The sequence below is a fragment of the Salmo salar genome, chromosome 02 (genome assembly GCF_965601325.2).
Source record: "Salmo salar chromosome 02, fSalSal1, whole genome shotgun sequence".
NCBI classification, from domain to species: domain Eukaryota; kingdom Metazoa; phylum Chordata; class Actinopteri; order Salmoniformes; family Salmonidae; genus Salmo; species Salmo salar.
In genome coordinates this window covers 91,082,490-91,105,818 of record NC_138292.1, presented here as the reverse complement: position 1 = coordinate 91,105,818, position 23,329 = coordinate 91,082,490, and the positions used below count along the sequence as shown (strand labels likewise).

Genomic DNA, 23,329 nt, shown 5'->3' with positions numbered 1-23,329 from the left:
ATACCACTCTTCACCGACCCAGGAAGGGGTGGGGCCAAACAGGTGTTGTACCTCGTTTCCCTCCTTCAGGGAACAGTAATTATAGTGTTAGGCTCTAATTTTTCAGAGTAAATAACACAGACACTAGAGAAGCTTAACCAAGTTTAATTCTTCCCAAAGGGTCATTTCAGCTGTAATTCAGACAAAAACATGTTCTCACCATCACAAGTATATATTCCCCACTTTGGACACTCCTCTCCAATCCTTACATCTTCTGGTTCGACAGGAAGAGGGTAACAGGATACAAAACCCTTATTACTCCCTTCAGGGGATCTGACCTGACCTCCTGACCTCAACCCCTCCTTCGCCTAATCCACAGATGTCCATCCGCTTCCCCTAAAGCAATCCTGTGATCTCCTCCCATCCACCCAGCACATTCCACAGCCACTGTCTTTCTACAGATCCCAGTCCTTTATATACTCCGCGTCTGATCTATCATGTCTTTAATATATCAATGTTCAAAGTTCAGCCCGAATCCAACAATAGTCAAAGTTACACTCCCTTTCAGTCGGTCAACTTCGATACAACATACTATGGGAAAATACAATCATTCCCCATGCCGACCCAAACGGACACTAAATGAAATGGCCCCTGGCAGACCACCCAGACCTGACCCCGCAAGATGCGTCAGTTGTCAATTTATTAATTTTGAATTCATTAATTGTCTTTTGTTTGAAACACTCCTGTCAATGTTGATTAAGGACGCACACCTAATTACGCATATAGAAGTAGGACTAGTCTACCTGGCCTGTGTGCAAATGTAGGCCTATAAAATGTGCCCATTTGGGGATGTCTGATAGTATTTCTGATTGTCTTAATGCACCACCACTAATGAGTTGTGGAGCTTCTCAAAATAAATGTTTCTTCACCTCAAACAGCAACTGCACCTCAGCTATGCTCAAGGTCCTAAACGATATTTCAACCGCCATCGATAAGAAACAATACTGTGCAGCCGTATTCATTGACCTGGCCAAGGCTTGCGACTGTCAATCACCACATCGGCAGACTCATTAGCCTTGGTTTCTCAAATGATTTCCTTGCCTGGTTCACCAACTACTTCTCTGATAGAGTTCAGTGTGTCAAATCGGAGCGCCTGTTGTCCGGACCTCTGGCAGTCTCTATGGGGGTGCCACAGGGTTCAATTCTTGGGCCGACTCTCTTCTCTGTATACATCAATGATGTCCCTCTTGCTGCTGGTGAGTCTCTGATCCAGCTCTACGCAGACGACACCATTCTGTATACTTCTGGCCCTTCTTTGGACACTTAACAACCCTCCAGACGAGCTTCAATGCCATACAACTCTCCTTCCGTGGCCACCAACTGCTCTTAAATACAAGTAAAACTAAATCCATGCTCTTCAAACGATCGCTGCCTGCACCTGCCCGCCCGTCCAGCATCACTACTCTGGACGGTTATGACTTAAAATATGTGGACAACTACAAATACCTAGGTGTCTGGTTAGACTGTCAAACATCTCCAATCCAAAGTTAAATCTAGAATTGTCTTCCTATTCCGCAACAAAGCATATTTTACTCATGCTGCCAAACATACCCTCGTAAAACTGACCATCCTACCGATCCTCGACTTCGGCGACGTCATTTACAAAATAGCCTCCAATACCCTACTCAATAAATTGGATGCAGTCTATCACAGTGCCATCTTTTGTCACCAAAGCCCCATATACTACCCACCACTGCGACCTGTACGCTCTCGTTGGCTGGCCCTCGCTTCATAATCGTCGCCAAACCCACTGGCTCCAGGTCATCTACAAGACCCTGCTAGGTAAAGTTCCCCCTTATCTCAGCTCGCTGGTCACCATAGCAGCACCCATCTGTAGCACGCGCTCCAGCAGGTATATCTCTGGTCACCCCCAAAGCCAATTCCCCCTTCGGCCACCTCTCCTTCCAGTTCTCTGCTGCCAATGACTGGAACGAACTACAAAAATCTCTGAAACTGGAAACACTTATCTTCCTCACTAGCTTTAAGCACCAGCTGTCAGAGCAGCTCACAGATCACTGCACCTGTACATAGCCCATCTATAATTTAGCCCAAACAACTACCTCTTCCCCTACTGTATTTATTTAGCTCCTGTCACAGGCCGGCTCATAGCCTGTGGCAAAAATTAGAGGACATCAACTGGTTTAGGCCAATTCAAAACGTTCTTTATTATAAAACAAAACTATTAACTATAAACAAAGAAAAGGGAATGAGGTGTGGAAATGTCATAATGTAAGGTGTATGTAAGGTACATGGATGCGTGAATATGTGTGTGTAAACATGACTGAATGGAAACTAACTAAACCAACAAAGTAACAAACGAAACCGGATCATACCTGGAGGAGCAGGAGAGAGAGAGCAAGCCAAGCGAGCCAGAAGCTCAGCAAGGAGACAGCCACAGAGAGGTTAGTGGAGCAGTTTGTTAAATACCCTGAGCCCAGGTGGCTCCAATCACACCAGCTGTAATCACTAATGACCCTCCTCTGCCTGCAGGGGGAACCACCCCTGCACTGCAGAGGAGCTGTGACACCCCCCCTCCTTAAAACGAAAGCAAAACATTAGATTATGTCAGCAGAGTACCGAGCCAGAAATAATCAGACACCCATTTTTCAAGCTAGCATATAATGTCACATAAACCCAAACCACAGCTAAATGTAGCACTAACCTTTGATGATCTTCATCAGATGACAACCCTAGGACATTATGTTATACAATACATGCATGTTTTGTTCAATCAAGTTCATATTTATATCAAAAACCAGCTTTTTACATTAGCATGTGACTAGCATGTGACTAGCATTCCCACCGAACACTGCCGGTGAATTTACTAAATTACTCACGATAAACGTTCACAAAAAGCATAACAATTATTTTAAGAATTATAGATACAGAACTCCTCTATGCACTCGCTATGTCCGATTTTAAAATAGCTTTTTTCGGTGAAAGCACATTTTGCAATATTCTCAGTAGATAGCCCGGCATCACAGGGCTAGCTATTTAGACACCCAGCAGGTTTAGCACTCATCAAAGTCAGATTTACTATAAGAAAAATGTTCTTACCTTTGTTGTCTTCGTCAGAATGCACTCCCAGGACTTCTACTTCAATAACAAATGTTGGTTTGGTCCAAAATAATCCATCGTTATATCCAAACAGCGGCGTTTTGTTCGTGCGTTCTAGACACTATCCTAAAGGCTAAATAAGGGTGACGAGCATGGCGCAATTCGTGACAAAAGAATTCTAAATATTCCATTACCGTACTTCGAAGCATGTCAACCGCTGTTTAAAATAAATTTTTATGCCATTTTTCTCATAAAAAAGCGATAATATTCCGACCGGGAATCTGCGTTTAGATTAACAGACAAAGGAAAAGAAACCATTCGGTCGAAGCGGGCACGCGCCTAAGCCCATAGTACTCTGAGTGGCCACTTGCCAAAAGCGATAAAGTGTTTCAGCCAGAGCCTGCCTCGATATCGTTCAACGTTTTCCCGGGCTCTGAGACCCTATGGAAGACGTAGGAAGAGTCACGTTATTGCACAGATCCTGAGTCTTCAATAAAAAGAGCCAAGATGAAACACTACTTCTTAGACAGGCCACTTCCTGCTTGAAATCTTCTCAGGTTTTGGCCTGCCATAGGAGTTCTGTTATACACAGACACCATTCAAACAGTTTTAGAAACTTTAGGGTGTTTTCTATCCAAAGCCAATAATTATATGCATATTCTAGTTACTGGGCAGGAGTAGTAACCAGATTAAATCGGGTACGTTTTTTATCCAGCCGTGTCAATACTGCCCCCTATCCCCAACAGGTTTTAACTGTTCCTTAGTACACAACTCTAAGGCTACCTCTGAAGGAGCTTGAACAAAACCACTCAGAATGGAAGACATTTCCCTCAACCAATACAACTATTACAAATGCTAAAAAAAAAAAAAACTCACCTGCTGTTATTCTGGGTTCAAGGACAGGAGCCACACCCCACTATCCTCCAAAAACAACTAACTAACTGGCCCTGGTCTTCGTGCAGTCACATGTGGTGGGGTTTTATGCACACAAAACCAGCAGAGTGGAAAAGACAACCAGAAACTGGCGGCCCCCCCATAACCACGGAGGTGCTCCCGAGCCGATGTAGGGGAAAAGGAAAAGGGAAGCTCTACCCACGTTCACTGCCACCTAAAACAAAAACACCACGAGCCTCCTATTGACACTCGCTGATAAGCCTGAACAGGAGAGGACTCCCACTTGAACAAAAACCAAGTGAATTGCTAACCAAATTTAGCTACCAAGCTAACTGAACCAAAAGAACATGGCTCTCAATGCTCTCTCCAACAATATTGGCCAAACCAAAACATCCCTCTCAAACAAAAACTTGGCAACCTGAACTAAACTAACCCAACTATATGTACAACTAACCTTAACTTACGGATGAGCTCCCACTTGTCACAACTTACGGATGAGCTCCCAATTGTCACAACTTACGGATGAGCTCCCACTTGTCACAACTTACGGATGAGCCCCCACTTGTCACAACTTACAGATGAGCCCCCACTTGTCACAACTTACGGATGAGCCCCCACTTGTCACAACTTACGGATGAGCCCCCACTTGTCACAGGCCGGCTCATAGCCTGTGGCAAAAATGAGAGGACATCAACAACTGGTATAGGCCAATTCAAAACATTCTTTATTATAAAAATAAACTATTAACTATAAACAAAGAAAAAGGAATGAGGTGTGGAAATGTCATAATGTAAGGTGCATGGATGCATGGATGCGTGAATATGTGTGTGTAAACATGACTGAATGGAAACTAACTAAACCAACAAAGTAACAAACGAAACCAGATCATACCTGGAGGAGGCGCAGGGAGAGAGAGAGCAAGCCAAGCGAGCCAGAAGCTCAGCGAGGAGACAGCCACAGAGAGGTTAGTGGAGCAAAGGGTCTGAATACGGAATTTTTGTTTTTTATTTGAAATACATTTCCGATAATTTCTAAAAATCTGCTTTCGCTTTGTCATTATGGGGTATTGTGTGTAGATTGATGAGCAACATTTTCTATTTAATACATTTTAGAATAACGCTGTAACGTGACAAAATGTGGAAAAAGTCATGGGGTCTGAATACTTTCCGAATGCGCTGTAAACTAAAGTTTAAAAAAAAGTAAATTAAATCCATGTAAAATAATCTTTGTCTGAAAATAAAATCTGATCCTCAACTGCGTTTCCCTCCAGTCAGCAGACGGCGATGTGCGTCTTTCAGGCGATGCTGCCAGCGTGACGTATAATCTAGTGGACGGTTCTTCATAAACAGCTCGTCAACCACCTCGGTAGCTTGCTAGCCAACATAGCCGAAAGATTCAAGCTATTTATACGCTTTCGGTGTATATTACCTACTGTGTTTTAGACACACTTCTGTCGTATCTACTTGTTAACCTATTTAATTTAATATTACGTTATTTTTTATTAGTCAGCTATAGTAGCTGGCTGGTTAAGTTAGCATTTGCCTAGTCGCTAATGATAGCTAGCTAGCTAACATCCCCGAACATGAGCTCCCTAAACTACTCCCCTCCTGTTAAAGAAGAGGAGGTCTGCTGGACGGAGAAAGAAGCTCTGGGGCTGAACATTGTCATAAAAGAGGAGAAGGAAGAGGAGGCTGTTACAGTAAAACAAGAAGTAGAGGGTGAGGCTGTTACAGTGAAAGAAGAAGAGGAAGACGTGTTCAGAGTGAAAGAGGAGGATGGAGAGATTACTGTCACATTGAAAGATGAAGAGGAGGAGATGGGAGATCTGATTAACACCAGTAAGTACCACCTTCAATTAGTTTTTAACTTGGGATATTTGGAGTTGGCTCGTCAATACCTCTTTAACGGTGGGCCCTGGGATGATGACTGATATGTCTAGAATCAGACGACGTAGAGAACAAACTACCCCTTGTTTTCTCCGTTCCGTTTCCAAAAAGTGACTTAACATATATATTTGAGAAGGGTCTATCTGCTGATTTTAATGTAGTGATGTTTTACTACACACCGTGACCCCCAATAGAGCCATGTGAGAGTTGGGTTGGCTACACCAAAGATTATGGATATACTGACAAGATGTCTCTCCGCCCTAACAAGTGGAGTCGTTGTCCACAAAGCTGCACTGTGGGTTGTCTCGCTCCCACCTATCCTGTCTTTGGATTGGTTGATACATCTTATTATTGTAATCTATTGTTTATATTCTATGAGGGTTGTTGACGTCAACCGCCTGTATTCAATGGAGAGAGATGCTAAGCTACTAGCATGAATATGCATAGCAATCTGGAGACAAATCCTATAGTGTTTCTATCAAAGTTGTCGGTATGTCACGTGTCCACATAACAACTTAAGAATTACGAAACTTATGTTAGATCAAGTAAACCTCACGTAGCAAATAAGCCATTCATTTTGTTGTTGACCAAATTCGACACTTTCCACATTGGGATGGCAATTGTTTCCACTTGGATACAGCCTACTGTAACCTACTGGCATGACCTAAAGGGGTACAACCTACTGTAACCTACTGGCATGACCTAGAGAGATACAACCTACTGTAACCTACTGGCATGACCTAGAGGGGTACAACCTACTGTAACCTACTGGCATGACCTAGAGAGATACAACCTACTGTAACCTACTGGCATGACCTAGAGAGGTACAACCTACTGTAACCTACTGGCATGACCTAGAGAGATACAACCTACTGTAACCTACTGGCATGACCTAAAGAGATACAACCTACTGTAGTCTACTGGCATGACCTAGAGAGATACAACCTACTGTAGCCTACTGGCATGACCTAGAGAGTTACAACCTACTGTAGCCTAATGGCATGACCTAGAGAGATAGGTAGTCGTGCTGCACTTCGCTCCGCAGGTAATATTACATTTCATTACATTACAACGGTTTGATTTGTTTGATCTGAGCAATTTTTTTGCTAGCTACATAGCTGTCTTTGTATCAAAGATAATTGTGTAGTTTAGAGTAATTATCGAGGTTAGCTAGCCAGCTATTTTCGTCCTCCGTGACGCCGTTCTCCAAAACTTAGTCAACACTGCTAGCTAGCCAACTTCTACCGACTAGCAGCACTGTAGAAACTAATACATTACAACGGAACGATTTGATTAGTGTAGTTTTAGCTAGCTACATAGTTGTCTTTGTCATAGTTTGATAATTGTGTAGTTTAGATTAATTATCGAGGTTAGCTAGCCAGCTATTTTCGTCCCCCGCGACGCCACTTTCCAAACCTAGCCAACTATTACCGACGAGCAGCATTGTAGAAACTAAATACATTACAAAGGAACGTCTTGATTAGTGTTATGTTAGCTAGCTACATAGTTGCCATAGTTTCAGTACTACACCTTATCATGATACAATCGAGGTTACCTAGCCAGCTACACTTTCAAACAAAGTCAACAACGCAGCCACTGCTAGCTAGCCTACTTCACCAGCCAGCAGTACTGTATCATTTTAGTCATTTTGGTCAATAAGATTTTTGCAGCGTAAGCTTAACTTTCTGAACATTCGAGACGTGTAGTCCACTTGTCATTCCAATCTCCTTTGCATTAGCGTAGCCTCTTCTGTAGCCTGTCAACTATGTGTCTGTCTATCCCTGTTCTCTCCCCACTGCACAGCCCATACAAACGCTTCACACCGCGTGGCCGCTGCCACTCTAACCTGGTGGTCCCAGCGCGCACAACCCACGTGGAGTTCCAGGTCTCCGGCAGCCTCTGGAACTGCCGGTCTGCGGCCAACAAGGCAGAGTTCATCTCAGCCTATGCTACCCTCCAGTCCCTCGACTTCTTGGCGCTGACGGAAACATGGATTACCACAGATAACACTGCTACTCCTACTGCTCTCTCCTCGTCTGCCCACGTGTTCTCGCACACCCCGAGAGCATCTGGCCAGTGGGGTGGTGGCACTGGAATCCTCATCTCTCCCAAGTGGACTTTCTCTCTTTCTCCCCTGACCCATCTGTCTATCGCCTCCTTTGAATTCCATGCTGTCACAGTTACCAGCAGTTTCAAGCTTAACATCCTTATCATTTATCGCCCTCCAGGTTCCCTTGGAGAGTTCATCAATGAGCTTGACGCCTTGATAAGTTCCTTTCCGGAGGATGGCTCACCTCTCACAGTTCTGGGTGACTTTAACCTCCCCACGTCTACCTTTGACTCATTCCTCTCTGCCTCCTTCTTTCCCCTCCTCTCCTCTTTTGACCTCACCCTCTCACCTTCCCCCCCTACTCACAAGGCAGGCAATATGCTTGACCTCATCTTTACTAGATGCTGTTCTTCCACTAATCTCATTGCAACTCCCCTCCAAATCTCCGACCACTACCTTGTATCCTTTTCCCTCTCGCTCTCCTCCAACACTTCTCACTCTGCCCCTACTCGGATGGTATTGCGCCGTCGCAACCTTTGCTCTCTCTCTCCCGCTACTCTCTCCTCTTCCATCCTATCATCTCTTCCCTCTGCTCAAACCTTCTCCAACCTATCTCCTGATTCTGCCTCCTCAACCCTCCTCTCCTCCCTTTCTGCATCCTTTGACTCTCTATGTCCCCTATCCTCCAGGCCGGCTCGGTCCTCCCCTCCTGCTCCGTGGCTCGACGACTCATTGCGAGCTCACAGAACAGGGCTCCGGGCAGCCGAGCGGAAATGGAGGAAAACTCGCCTCCCTGCGGACCTGGCATCCTTTCACTCCCTCCTCTCTACATTTTCCTCTTCTGTTTCTGCTGCTAAAGACACTTTCTACCACTCTAAATTCCAAGCATCTGCCTCTAACCCTAGGAAGCTCTTTGCCACCTTCTCCTCCCTCCTGAATCCTCCCCCCCCCCTCTGCGGATGACTTCGTCAACCATTTTGAAAAGAAGGTCGACGACATCCGATCCTCATCTGTTAAGTCAAACGACACCGCTGGTCCTGCTCACACTGCCCTACCCTGTGCTTTGACCTCTTTCTCCCCTCTCTCTCCAGATGAAATCTCGCGTCTTGTGATGGCCGGCCGCCCAACAACCTGCCCGCTTGACCCTATCCCCTCCTCTCTTCTCCAGACCATTTCCGGAGACCTTCTCCCTTACCTCACCTCGCTCATCAACTCATCCTTGACCGCTGGCTACGTCCCTTCTGTCTTCAAGAGGGCGAGAGTTGCATCCCTTCTGAAAAAACCTACACTCGATCCCTCCAATGTCAACAACTACAGACCAGTATCCCTTCTTTCTTTTCTTTCCAAAACTCTTGAACGTGCCGTCCTTGGCCAGCTCTCTTGCTATCTCTCTCAGAATGACCTTCTTGATCCAAATCAGTCAGGTTTCAAGACTGGTCACTCAACTGAGACTGCTCTTCTCTGTGTCACGGAGGCTCTCCGCACTGCTAAAGCTAACTCTCTCTCCTCTGCTCTCATCCTTCTAGACCTATCTGCTGCCTTTGATACTGTGAACCACCAGATCCTCCTCTCCACCCTCTCCGAGTTGGGCATCTCCGGCGCGGCCCACGCTTGGATTGCGTCCTATCTGACAGGTCGCTCCTACCAGGTGGCGTGGCGAGAATCTGTCTCCGCACCACGTGCTCTTATCACTGGTGTCCCCCAGGGCTCTGTTCTAGGCCCTCTCCTATTCTCGCTATATACCAAGTCACTTGGCTCTGTCATATCCTCACATGGTCTCTCATATCATTGCTATGCAGACGACACACAATTCATCTTCTCCTTTCCCCCTTCTGATAACCAGGTGGCGAATCGCATATCTGCATGTCTGGCAGACATATCAGTGTGGATGACGGATCACCACCTCAAGCTGAACCTCGGCAAGACGGAGCTGCTTTTCCTCCCAGGGAAGGACTGCCCGTTCCATGATCTCGCCATCACGGTTGACAACTCCATTGTGTCCTCCTCCCAGAGTGCTAAGAACCTTGGCGTGACCCTGGACAACACCCTGTCGTTCTCCACTAACATCAAGGCGGTGACCCGATCCTGTAGGTTCATGCTCTACAACATTCGCAAAGTACGACCCTGCCTCACACAGGAAGCGGCGCAGGTCCTAATCCAGGCACTTGTCATCTCCCGTCTGGATTACTGCATCTCGCTGTTGGCTGGGCTCCCTGCCTGTGCCATTAAACCCCTACAACTCATCCAGAACGCCGCAGCCCGTCTGGTGTTCAACCTTCCCAAGTTCTCTCACGTCACCCCGCTCCTCCGCTCTCTCCACTGGCTTCCAGTTGAAGCTCGCATCCGCTACAAGACCATGGTGCTTGCCTACGGAGCCGTGAGGGGAACGGCACCTCCGTACCTTCAGGCTCTGATCAGTCCCTACACCCAAACGAGGGCACTGCGCTCATCTACCGCTGGCCTGCTGGCCCCCCTACCTCTGAGGAAGCACAGTTCCCGCTCAGCCCAGTCAAAACTGTTCGCTGCTCTGGCACCCCTATGGTGGAACAAGCTCCCTCACGACGCCAGGACAGCGGAGTCAATCACCACCTTCCCGAGACACCTGAAACCCCACCTCTTTAAGGAATACCTAGGATAGGATAAAGTAATCCTTCTAACCCCCCCCCCCCCCCCCCCCCTAAAAGATTTAGATGCACTATTGTAAAGTGGTTGTTCCACTGGATATCATAAGGTGAATGCACCAATTTGTAAGTCGCTCTGGATAAGAGCGTCTGCTAAATGACTTAAATGTAAATGTAGATGTAACCTACTGGCATGACCTAGAGAGATACAACCTACTGTAACCTACTGGCATGACCTAGAGAGATACAACCTACTGTAACCTACTGGCATGACCTAGAGAGTTACAACCTACTGTAGCTTACTGGCATGACCTAGAGAGATACAACCTACTGTAACCTACTGGCATGATATATATATATATATGTATGTATGTATGTATGTGTGTGTGTGTGTATATATACATACATACATACATACATACATACATACATACAAGCATTTCTAAACTTTTTTTCTCTCACTTTTATGGGGTATTGTCTGAAAATTGATAATTGAAAAAATAAAAATAAAATTATAATAACCAAATGTGTAAAAAGGGAAGGGGTCTGAATGCATGTATGTTCTAGGGCAGATTTAAAAATAAAAAAAAAAAAAAATAAAAAAAAGTATATTCTTTCTACCACTTGATTGGTTGAAATTTTATGATGTGTATTTGTTCATATAGACACATCCCATGTGTTTAATAAAATCAACTGTATGTGCAGAACTTGAACTGAACTGATGCTTCAAGCGTTTGATTAAATAATTAACACACACAAATGACTTGAGGAAGCCAGAGGTCAATATAACCAGAAGAAAATAACCAATTCCCCACCTGCTGCTGGCCTTCGTTAATTCTGACGTTATGCTCCTGAAGTTTCTGGTAAAATAGGCAAACTTTTTCCATTTCTGTTTGAAGTGCCAATTTATCTTACCATTTCTACCGATCTGCGTGCCAGTTATGAACGAGTTACAACACCTGTTTGGCTCCGGAACTTCCTGGGTCGGTGAAGTGAGGTATTACATTTAAGGATTAAATCATTTAAGGAATATATCCGAGTTTCACGCTCATCACCTGTGGAATGTGGGGCTTCCAGCGAGGTGTGGATTTAATAGTATGTTGTACCTAGTTTCCCTCCTTCAGGGAACAGTAATTATAGGCACTAATCAAATCAAATGTATTTATATAGCCCTTCTTACATCAGCTGATTTCAAAGTGCTGTACAGAAACCCAGCCTAAAACCCCAAACAGCAAGCAATGCAGGTGTAGAAGCACGGTGCCTAGCAAAAACTCCCGAGAAAGGCCAAAACCTAGGAAGAAACCTAGAGAGGAACCAGGCTATGAGGGGTGGCCAGTCCTCTTCTGGCTGTGCCGGGTGGCGATTATAACAGAACATGGCCAAGATGTTCAAATGTTCATAAATGACCAGCATTGTCAAATAATAATAATCATAGTAGTTGTCGAGGGTGCAACAAGTCAGTAACACAAGAGTAAGTGTCAGTTGGCTTTTTCATAGCCGATCTTTGAGAGTATCTCTACCGCTCCTGCTCTCTAGAGAGTTGAAAACAGCAGGTCTGGGACAGGTAGCACGTCCGGTGAATAGGTCAGGGTTCCAGCAGGTCTGGGACAACAGGTCTGGGACAGGTAGCACGTCCGGTGAACAGGTCAGGGTTCCATAGCTGCAGGCAGAATAGTTTGAACTGGAGCAGCAGCATGGCCAGGTGGACTGGGGACAGCAAGGAGTCATCAAGCCAGGTAGTCCTGAGGCATGGTCCTAGGGCTCAGGTCCTCCGAGAGAGAGAAAGAGAGAATTAGAGAGAGCATATTTAAATTCACACAGGACACCGGAAAAGACAAGAGAAATACTCCAGATGTGACAGACTGACCCTAGGCCCCCGACACATAAACTACTGCAGCATAAATACTGGAGGCTGAGACAGGAGGGGTCAGGAGACACTGTGGCCCCATCCGATGAAACCCCAGGACAGGGCCAAACAGGTAGGATATTACCCCACCCACTTTGCCAAAGCTCAGCCTCCACACCACTGGAGGGATATCTCCAACCACCAACATACCATCCCGGGACAAGGCCGAGTATAGCCCACAAAGATCTCCGCCACGGCACAGCCCAAGGGGGGGCGCCAACCCAGACAGGAAGACCACGTCAGTGACTCAACCCACTCAAGTGACGCACCCCTCCCTGGTGGATTTAATAGTATGTTGTACCTAGTTTCCCTCCTTCAGGGAACAGTAGTTATAGTCATAACGTTAAGCTTGTCATATGATGAACTTTAACTTAAATACTGGATCTTGCTGTCGGACTGTTTTTTGTATTCAGATCTCTGAAATGCTCTCTAACTACGTAACATTTACTGTCTCCTTATGTTACGCTGGGAAAACAGTTTTCATGGGCACAGAAATCCTAAATCATTTCAGTTTACTAAATTTAATGGTTCTAACCGAGAGTTACCTTAACTTTATTGACAACTCCCAAATGGATACTGTCATTAATGCGGTTCTTCAATAATTACACATAATACTTAATACTGTAGCTGTTTAGTTACAGTCACATGTTCAACTATCATCAGCTGATCCAGGAAATCATTTTCTGCATGCCAGTCAAATGTAGTTCTTCATTCATTACACCAGTAAAGACAGTTATGCCGTGCTCCACGTTGGATCCAACATCCCAAACAAATCGATATTTATGTGTTATTGTTTACTTGATTTACAGTAGGGTCTCGTTAGTCCGTTTGGAAACGGAGATACTTAGCTCATAATGTGTAGAGAACTGTTCCTTGATGGATAGGCTATTGTACAACACACAGAGCTATTTTCCTTTATTCAGGACATTTTAGAATGACAACACATTACAGAGTAGCCTAGTGGGATTATTCACAAAATTATCTGGTGATCAGGTTATGAATTGTCATGACAAAGACATTTTAGTCTCCTTGTTTCACCTGAAATATTAAATGATTTATAGTCCTAGGTCTATGTTGTTGTTAGGTGAAGTTATGGGTCCTACAGTAGGTCTATGTTGTTGTTAGGTTATGTTATGTGTCCTACAGGAGGTCTATGTTGTTGTTAGGTGACATTATAGACCATTTTGGCATACACTTAGTGGACAAAACCTCATTGTCAGGCTGATGTCAGGCTGATGGAAAACTAGCCAATGATCATTTTAATGGTTGAAGTCGTTTTTAAATATAAAGTAGTACATTTTCGACAATAACACAAACATTATATTAAATCAGGACATTCAAACGAGCTTTACAATTATAACCCAAAGTAGTGTCAAATGATAATAATAATCATAATCAACCTGGAAATGGAAGCTATATTTGCTGTCAGCCTATGAGAACTCCCCTGAGTTTTCCCCCACGGTGGTGAATTAGTGAATAGACACAGAGCTTAATGTGAGTTTCCTTGAGTAGCACTCCTGATCTATTGCTGTAATATTCAGAATACATTGTGAAAACTAATCTTTGCTCACCATTTGTTAAATATATTTATTTTTTTTCACCCCTTTTTTCTCCCCAATTGGTACTTAGTCTTGTCTCATCGCTGCAACTCCCATACGGACTCTGGAGAGGCGAAGGTCGAGAGCCATGCGTCCTCCGAAACACAACCCAACCTAGCCGCGATGCTTCTTGACACAATGCCCATCCAACCCAGAAGCCAGCAGCACCAATGTGTCGGAGGAAACACTGTACACCTGGCAACCTGGTCAGCGTGCACTGCGTCCGGCCCGCCACAGGAGTCGCTAGTGCGCGATGAGACAAGGATATCCCTGCCGGCCAAACCCTCCCCTAACCCGGACGACGGTGGGCCAATTGTGCGTCGCCCCATGGGCCTCCCGGTCGCGGCCGGCTGCAACAGAGCTTGGACTGGAACCCAGAATCTCTAATGGCACAGCTTAGGCCACTTGCTCACCATTTTTGCTCCAGGCAGATATACTACATCCATAACTAGCGGTTTCTGCATTAGCAGGGAGGTGTTTCTGCAATCAAATTGTGTGCGCATCGCCCTTGTCGCAATTTTAGCAAACACAGAAAGGGGCCTATATTGGATACCAAAAGTTGCCTGGCACACTGCTTAGGAGTTCAACACCTTTTACTTATTTCTAGTTACTACTAATGTGAAAACAACACTAAATATGACTATTGTTGCTCACTTGACTGTCTTAAGACAATTGTCAAGTAATTTTAACATTCATTACAGACGTCAATTGTTGTACAGTATCATGGCTACGCTGTTGGCATCACCTTTTTCAGTGGATTTCTGCTGTTGTGGGCCTTTAACCATCTGTCTGACTTGTTCACACAGGCGAGAGACGTGACTATCATGGATCCTCTGGGGAGCCTCAACATCATGATGCTGACGAGGCAGAGACGAGTCTGTCCAGATTCTATCACCTCAAGAAACACCAGCAGAGACCCACAGGAAAGAAATATATCTGCTGCTCTGACTGTGGAAAACGTTGCAAATCTTCATCAGAACTTAAAATACACCAGCGAGTACACACAGGAGAGAAATCTCACCACTGTTTTGATTGTGGGAAGAGTTACTTAAGATTAAAATCACTAAAAGTACACCTGAGAATTCACACTGGAGAGAAACCTTACAGCTGTGATCAATGTGGGAAGAGTTTTACTACATCTAGCTATCTGATTATACACCAGAGAACACATACAGGAGAGAAACCATACAGCTGTACTCAATGTGGGAAGAGTTTTACTCAGTCAAGCAACCTGTTATCACACCAGAGGACACACACAGGAGAGAAATCTTTTAGTTGTAATCAATGTGTGAAATGTTTTATTACATCTAGTGAATTGACTGTACACCAGAGAACACACACAGGAGAGAAACCTTATTGCTGTGATCAATGTGGGAAGACTTATATTTCATCTTGCCATCTGACTAGACACCAGCGAGTACACACAGGAGAGAAGCCATTCCACTGTTCAGATTGTGGAAAAAGATTCTCATCTTCACAGAATATGAAGAAGCACCAGAAAACACACACAGGAGAGAAACCTTATAGCTGTAATCAATGTGGGAAGAGTTTTACTCGGCCAGACAGCCTAAAATTACACCAGAGAACACACACAGGAGAGAAACCTTATAGCTGTAACCAATGTGGGAATAGTTTTTCTACATCTAGAGTTCTCACTAAACACCAGAGAACTCATACAGGAGAGAAACCATATAGCTGTACTCAATGTGGGAAGAGTTTTTCTACGTCTAGCTATCTCACTATACACCAGAGAACACACACAGGAGAGAAACAATATAGCTGTAGTCAATGTGGGATAAGATTTGCTTGGCTAACCAGCCTAGTATCACATCAGAGAACACACACAGGAGAGAAACCTCCTAGCTGTGATCAATGTGGGAAGAGATACTCTGATAAAAGATCTCTGATTAAACATCAGAAAATACATGAAGGAGTTGTTTCATGATATCAATGAAATAATGTCACAATGTAGAATGTTTTAACATTGTAGTAGGAGTATTTTAATGATGTCACAATGTAGAACCCTAAACGTTTGTCCCCTGTTCTATTGATTTCAACATGATATGGATATTAGCCTCAGGGGGAAAATCCAGGCTCTGAATTGAAAGAGTACTATTTATGAGATTTAACAAAAAGTGACTAACAAAAAAAGAGCTGTGTTACACTTACCACGTTGGTGACGCACTTGAATCAAAATGCAACACTTCAAAATGTAGCTAGCTGCTTTCTACAAATTGTCCTCTAACCAGTGATGTACACATTATTCCCAGATTCCATGTGGTTTTTGAGCTGTTTGTTTTAACAGGACGTGCAACTTCATCTCCCTCCTGTCACACAAATGATTTTAGCATGATATCGATGAATAAGTGTTGTGTTCCTTTGTTTAGCAACCCCTACATTTAAATGCATCACTCCAAAATGTAGCTGACTGTCTTATGCAGGTTGTCCTCTAACCAGTGAGGTGAAATATATCTCCCATTTTCATGTGTTTTTGTTTAGTTGTTAGTTTCAACAGCACGTACAACCTGATTTCCCCCCAATCGATATCAGTGATTTATTGCTACTTGTCAAAACAACAGCGTTTTTGGTGCTTCTGCAGTTTATAAGGAGCTTGTTTAAAAAAATACAAGTAATATGATTATTGTGGCAGATGTTTGTGTACATAGCACATTTTATGTTTAGGTTTTCAATTTATCACAAACTGTTTCTGCATGTTGGTTATTGATTTGGACACTTTAAAACTGTGTTTTGACATTGGGGCTATCCCACCTAGCAAAATGTCATTGAAAAGACGTCGAAAATAAGACTATGCAATCAAATATTTCATATTTACAATTCATGTAACATTTAGTAATGATAATTATTTATGCAACCAACTGACCATTTTTTTGGTACAAATATATTCACATTGTTGCCCTGTTTTTATGAATATCAGGGTTAATTCTCAGATGTGCCAACCCAAATGTACTAGAGCATGACATTGGAGACTGGTCCCCGATCCAACAAGATACCTATCTAGTGAACCCTGAAAAGAGAGAGAAGCTCTGCAGTGAGGTGGAAAGTTACTACGGATATTGCAGGAGTTTCCTCTTGAAATCAGACATGTCCGTGGTAAGGACAACTTGGTTGCTAATTGTCTCAAGGATGGGCAGTCAAAAAGATTTGTGTTTTGCGTTTAGCCAGTGCATTGCCATGGATCACAATTTATTTTGACTACATGCTTTTACCTATTGGAGATCAGTTTTGTTTGGGCTCGTTCCAAGGGGATGAGAGTTCTAGAAGCTAGTGAGTTTTAGGATTCTATAGAAAGAAAAAGGAGAGAAAATAAAACGATTGTATATTATTGTTTAGAAATATGTGTTTTTCTTGTTTTTAATTGTTGACAGCCAGTAGACACCATGATTATATTGGTGAAGGTGAAGCATTGTAGATGATCATAATGTGAAATGGAAGTTGTTTTCTGTTGGTGGTGAGCAAACTTGTCCATCAAAAATATAGGATATATTTGTTGTCTTAAAGGGGAAGGTGTTACAGGCTTTGGTTTTTCCATTTATGTTTTGAGGTTGGACTTTAGCAGGTATAGCTCGTTAGCACGTCTAGCTCCGTTAGCACGTCTAGCTTGTTAGCACGTAGGACGCACTGATTGGTGTCACCTCGTTAGTCAGTATGTGTTACAGCTGTGCTGGCTTGTCCATCTCGTTAGTGGGAAGGTGTTTCACCTGAGCTGGTCCAGGTTCTATTTAAGAGTGTCTGGCCCAGTGCTCCAGTGGTCTTGATACATGTGGAGAGTCAACACTTTTAGTTGCTCCACCTTTTTGGTTTGCTTCCTGTCTTTAAGTTTGGTGTGGGTTTTTCTTTTGTTTGTCTCTTCTTGGGCAGATTTAGTGGGGTCTCATGGTGGGTGTCTTTTAGGTCCCAGTTGTTGTTACTAGTCAACTTTCAGTGGACACCCCCATAGTGTCTTTCAGAACCCCTCCTAAAACCTCACCTGTTTAGTTGTGGTTGTTGTCAGTGACTCTTTGTTAGTTCCCTCTTCTATTTGAGCAACATTTGAGATTTTTCTTGCTGGGGAACGTAACAACAAACAATGTAGTAAAACAAACTTATATTTTGGGTTGGATGTTGCATCCAATTAATATTTGAATCAATGGCATTTCCTTAGAATGTTCATTTGTCTTTCAGTTGTTAGTCTTTTTTATCCTCTTATGTTTGTTGTGTACTAAAGTCTTCCCTGTGGCTCAGTTGGTAGAGCATGGTGTTTGCAATGCCAGCATGGCGTGTGCAACGCCAGGGTTGTGGGTTCGATTCCCACAGGAGGCCAGTACACATTTTTTGCATGAAATGTATGCATTCAAGTTGCTCTGGATGAGAGCGTCTGCTAAATGATTAAAATGTAAATGTACTAAATATTTCAGTTTTTTTTCCCCTGTGAAGCCATTGCGTTGCATCCATGTCTGAAATGTGCTGTATAAATAAAGCTTGATTTGATTTAAACATATTGTAAAACAAATGAACCCGATGACTGACCATGTCCATCTTAGTATGATAAACAGTATCAATCCCACTTTTCCAGCCTGCTGAAGGCGTGGTGGAGTGGTAAACACCACCCCCGGCTCTACCAGGGACTTGAGGTGGTCTCCCACAGCTCTGCTTATGTCATGTTCTGTGGCCTTGCTGTTCCATTTCTTGACTGCCCCTGCAACACAGAAACACATTTAGTCATATTATATAAAACACTCAAAGTAATGGATATGGAGCATCTATGGCCTCAGTTACACCTGGCACCTAAATGTGACTTCTGTCATCTGATCACTCCAAACTGCATTAGGTCTGGATGCACAAAAGTCACAATGTGCTGCATTAGGTTTAGATCTGCCAGGATGGGCATTGTGTTCGGAATTTGAGTCTGGCCACCAAATATGCAAATTAACGTTCATACAGCCAGAAGGGGTGAGAAATTACACCAATATCAGTGGACGATTTGCACTAATGTAAATAAATATAGATGATGGAACATATTCCCTTTTGCTGATGTGATGAACTGCTAAGGGGACGTAAATATTTACCATCTAAACCATGTGTGACCTCTCACCTCTCTGGCTGTAGAAGTGTTCTTCCTAACCAGTCCCTCAACAGCTCTCTGACTGAGCTCCACCCTCACTGGGTCTTCAGAGGAGAGGAAGACTGAGGAGGGATGGAAGGATGAATGGATCAGTCAGTCAATAAAGTGTAGAGCTGCTGTCTGACAAAATCACTATTTTAGTAGTTCATTAAAGTAAATAAGGCTTTATGACTGCTGAATACCAACTATCAATCACTTAGATTATGTATTTTCAGGTAGAGATACATCCTTGGGATGCCCCTAGACCTTTGAAGTTGACATTTAAAATGGTTAAGGTAGGGGTTAAGGTTAGGGTTTAGGGTAGGGATGTCCCAAGGATCCCAGATAGCATTGACCATTGTGCATTCTTCTGTCTCTTTTACATAGCAGGTGTAAAAGAAACACAGACAAGACAAGTCGGCACGCAATGGATTATGCTCATTGTAGTTAATTACGTTTTATGCGCTAAACTATGTAGAATATTGTCCTGTTGGAAACTACAACTCCCTACTACATCACACAGTTCAGTCTGGATCTTATTTATCTCTAGAGAAACTACAACTCCCTACTACATCACACATTTCAGGCTTGGTCTGATTTATCTCTAGAGAAACTACAACTCCCTACTACATCACACAGTTCAGTCTGGATCTGATTTATCTCTAGAGAAACTACAACTCCCTACTACATCACACAGTTCAGGCTGGATCTGATTTATCTCTAGAGAAACTACAACTCCCTACTACATCACACAGTTCAGTCTGGATCTGATTTATCTCTAGAGAAACTACAACTCCCTACTACATCACACAGTTCTGCCTGGATCTGATTTATCTCTAGAGAAACTACAACTCCCTACTACATCACACAGTTCTGTCTGGATCGGATTTATCTCTAGAGAAACTACAACTCCCTACTACATCACACAGTTCAGTCTGGGTCTGATTTATCTCTAGAGAAACTACAACTCTCTACTACATCACACAGTTCAGGCTGGGTCTGATTTATGCACAAGATAGTTTGACTATATAAGGCTTCTGAACTCCTTGTGTCATCGAGCTCTCGGCCTTCCACCTCAGAGTGTAGGGCTGACCAGCTACATTATTGCAATTCTTATCAAATAATTGATTGTTTGAAGAAATGACAAAGTCTCTCCTTATTGGTTAGAATTTCCACCACAATGTGCAGTAGGCTTTTTCAATTCCAACAATGTTAGACCAGACTCATAGTACAGAATGAATGACTGACTGCCCAGTTCAACATCAGTTCACCGTCTCACCTCATACTGTATTGGAGCAGCAGCAGCTGACTGCCCGGTTCAACATCAGTTCACCGTCTCACCTCATACTGTATTGGAGCAGCAGCAGCTGACTGCCCGGTTCAACATCAGTTCACCGTCTCACCTCATACTGTATTGGAGCAGCAGCAGCTGACTGCCCGGTTCAACATCAGTTCACCGTCTCACCTCATACTGTATTGGAGCAGCAGCAGCTGACTGCCCGGTTCAACATCAGTTCACCGTCTCACCTCATACTGAATTGGAGCAGCAGTAGCTGACTTGATCGTTGATGCGAATCATCATGTTTGAATCTGAGAGTAAATTGAGCCGACTACACTCTAAAAATGAAGGGTTCAACTGGAGTTGTTCTCAGATCCCCTAAGAACCGTAGGGTTCTTGGTCAATGAAAAACAGCCCCAAAAGGTTCTTCAAAGAACTTGTTAGAAGGTGGGTTCATCGAGGAACCTCCGTTGTTGCTGGACTTCTTCCGGAAACTTCGCAATTACAACTGAAAGCGATGGTGACAAGTTTGGATGCGACAACAGTTAGTTGGGTTGATGTTTGGCTCTGAATATGTCTCGAAATCATTTATTATAATAATATAACATACTAATAATGAATAACGAAGACAATGATGGTTTTCTGTGAATATCTTCCATAACGTTACTATAGCTAATTAACGTAAAAATTAGAAAGCCGGGTTTGACCGTCGGCGTTGTATGAGCTACAGTACAGTACCGTTAGCTAGCTAGCTAACGTTATGTCCTAACTAGGCACAACTAGGTTTGGATTATTTCCTCAACTATATTCTTTCCCATATATTGTATATCGTTTCCATGAAGACAACATGGCTTTACACTCATTAATGTAAGTTTCCAATCTAGAGCAGTTCTCACTTTTGTGATAATGAACTAGCTAACGTTAGCTTCGTTAACTAACTAACTAACTAACTAAGGACGGTGACCTGTCCAGACGAGATGTTACAACGAACTGAATCGTCAATGGAGGTCTTCCTCTTTATATAGCCTGCTACAGCATGCAATACTATTAACTCACAAGGGGGCATAACGTTACATGGACAATACTATCCCATTTTGGAAACGTTACATGTACAATACTATCCAATTTTGGAAACGATACATGTACAATACTATCCCATTTTGGAAACGTTACATGAACAATACTACCCCATTTTGGAAACGTTACATGTACAATACTACCCCATTTTGGAAACGTTACATGTACAATACTATCCAATTTTGGAAACGTTACATGTCCGCCCCCTTGTGGAGGGAAATTAATATCTTAGATGGTAGCTGTAGATGGGATTCAAATGCATAATGGTACTAATACAGTGTCTAGACTACCTCTTTTGTATAAATGCCCTTCAGAATCCCAACACAGTATTGCCACGCAGCAAAATGTTGCATATAATCTTTCAAGCCAGCCTGAGAAATTATTGAACAATTTATGTACAAAGATATCTTGAAATGTGATATTAGGCCTGTATGGCAGTACTGTTACTGTATGGCAGTACTGTATTGGCTAGTGCTTTCTCCAATATGTTATTCTATTTTACATTGAATGTCGATGCCATTTATCTTTCAATATTTATTTAATATATATATATTAATGCTTGTAAGACTATTCTTTGACACATTTTCTCTTCCTTTGAAATTCTTATAGGACAGAACATGGACACAATGCAATTGGGATCAAGAAGAATGTACAGATATGTTGTAGGACAGCTGCATTTGAAGTGTACATTTAACCTACATAGCAGTCAATACAAACTGAAATCTATTAGCGTACAAATGTGTGCAAATTATCTTCTCAGAAATGAATCAAGTCCATGGAATGGATATAGACAAGAGAATAAAGACTATCAGAGGTAGAGAATCAAGGCAGGGGTGAGGACATCATCCTGCTATTTTGACAGTCCCTGAAGGACAATACAGAAGAGGGATTTGCTCTTATTCCTTCCCTTTCTCTAATGTCTTTTGTAATAAAATTGGCAAGTGTAGTAAGATCATTGCTTTACTTTACTAGGACTGGAGACCACAGCAGCGATTCTGCTCTTGCCCTACCTCTTCAATGAGGACCCGAGTGGCCTTTATGTCCGTGACAAGGTATGTCTATACACCAATCATCTGTTTCTTCATTAACATAGGTGTACATGCTTATATACAACTACAGCTGAACATTTGTTATGTTCTTTGTTAATTGTTTGTTTATTAATCTTTTCTTACTTTTGTTGACACAGATTTCACGGCTCTTCACTCCTTTACTGCACATCGGTGGAAATCCATTTCACCAAGAGATTGAAATCCCGCTGGCCTTTGATGGGGAGAACATCCAGGCCCTCGAGGACGTCCCCATGGGACTTGGGGCTCTGCTATGACTGGATTTTTATTTTCTGTAAAATTTCCCCAAAATGCCAGAAGAACAATTATGTTGTTAAGTTACTGTGTTCTGGGGATAATAGAAGTTGGGCCGAAGTTACCAGGGCCGGTCATAAAGATGGAAAACTTCCTAACATAACTAAGCGGATACGATATACACACTAAAGCTGAAAAATCTGTATTTAGCATCAGTCTACAATGTTGTTAGTTTACCTATGATTCATTTTTAATTATGTTTTTATTGTACATCATTATTATTATTTGTTTTTAAATGTCATGAAAATCACCATACAAAGTAAATGTATTATTTATTATGGTCTGACATGTCTACAGAAATGTTGCAATTTGGTAATGTGTTTTGTTTGATAAATTGTTTTGTTAATATTAATTCACATTTGTGGTGCCACAAAATAAACAATGAATTATTTAAATCAATATTGTCAATATTGTTATTATTAAAATGTGTTTTTATAATGCATGGAGGGTGGACAGGGAG

The 23,329-nt window shown here is 42.9% G+C and overlaps 1 protein-coding gene across 1 annotated transcript; it reads left to right on the top strand.

Annotated features, from left to right (window-relative positions):
• Window positions 1-5,317: 5,317 nt before the first annotated feature.
• Window positions 5,318-18,545, top strand: LOC145864026 (uncharacterized). Its single transcript, XM_082968930.1, has 2 exons — window positions 5,318-5,828; window positions 14,858-18,545. The coding sequence occupies exons 1-2, from the start codon at window positions 5,573-5,575 to the stop codon at window positions 15,994-15,996; spliced, it is 1,395 nt and encodes a 464-aa protein (XP_082825056.1). The 5' UTR covers window positions 5,318-5,572; the 3' UTR covers window positions 15,997-18,545.
• The last annotated feature ends 4,784 nt before the right edge of the window (window positions 18,546-23,329 follow it).

Bases quoted from the DNA above. Each gene is read 5' to 3' on its own strand.
- LOC145864026 (XM_082968930.1), top strand. From the start codon at position 5,573: ATGAGCTCCCTAAACTACTCCCCTCCTGTTAAAGAAGAGGAGGTCTGC. The intron at 5,829-14,857 runs GTAAGTACCACC...TTGTTCACACAG, and splicing joins GGGAGATCTGATTAACACCA to GCGAGAGACGTGACTATCAT.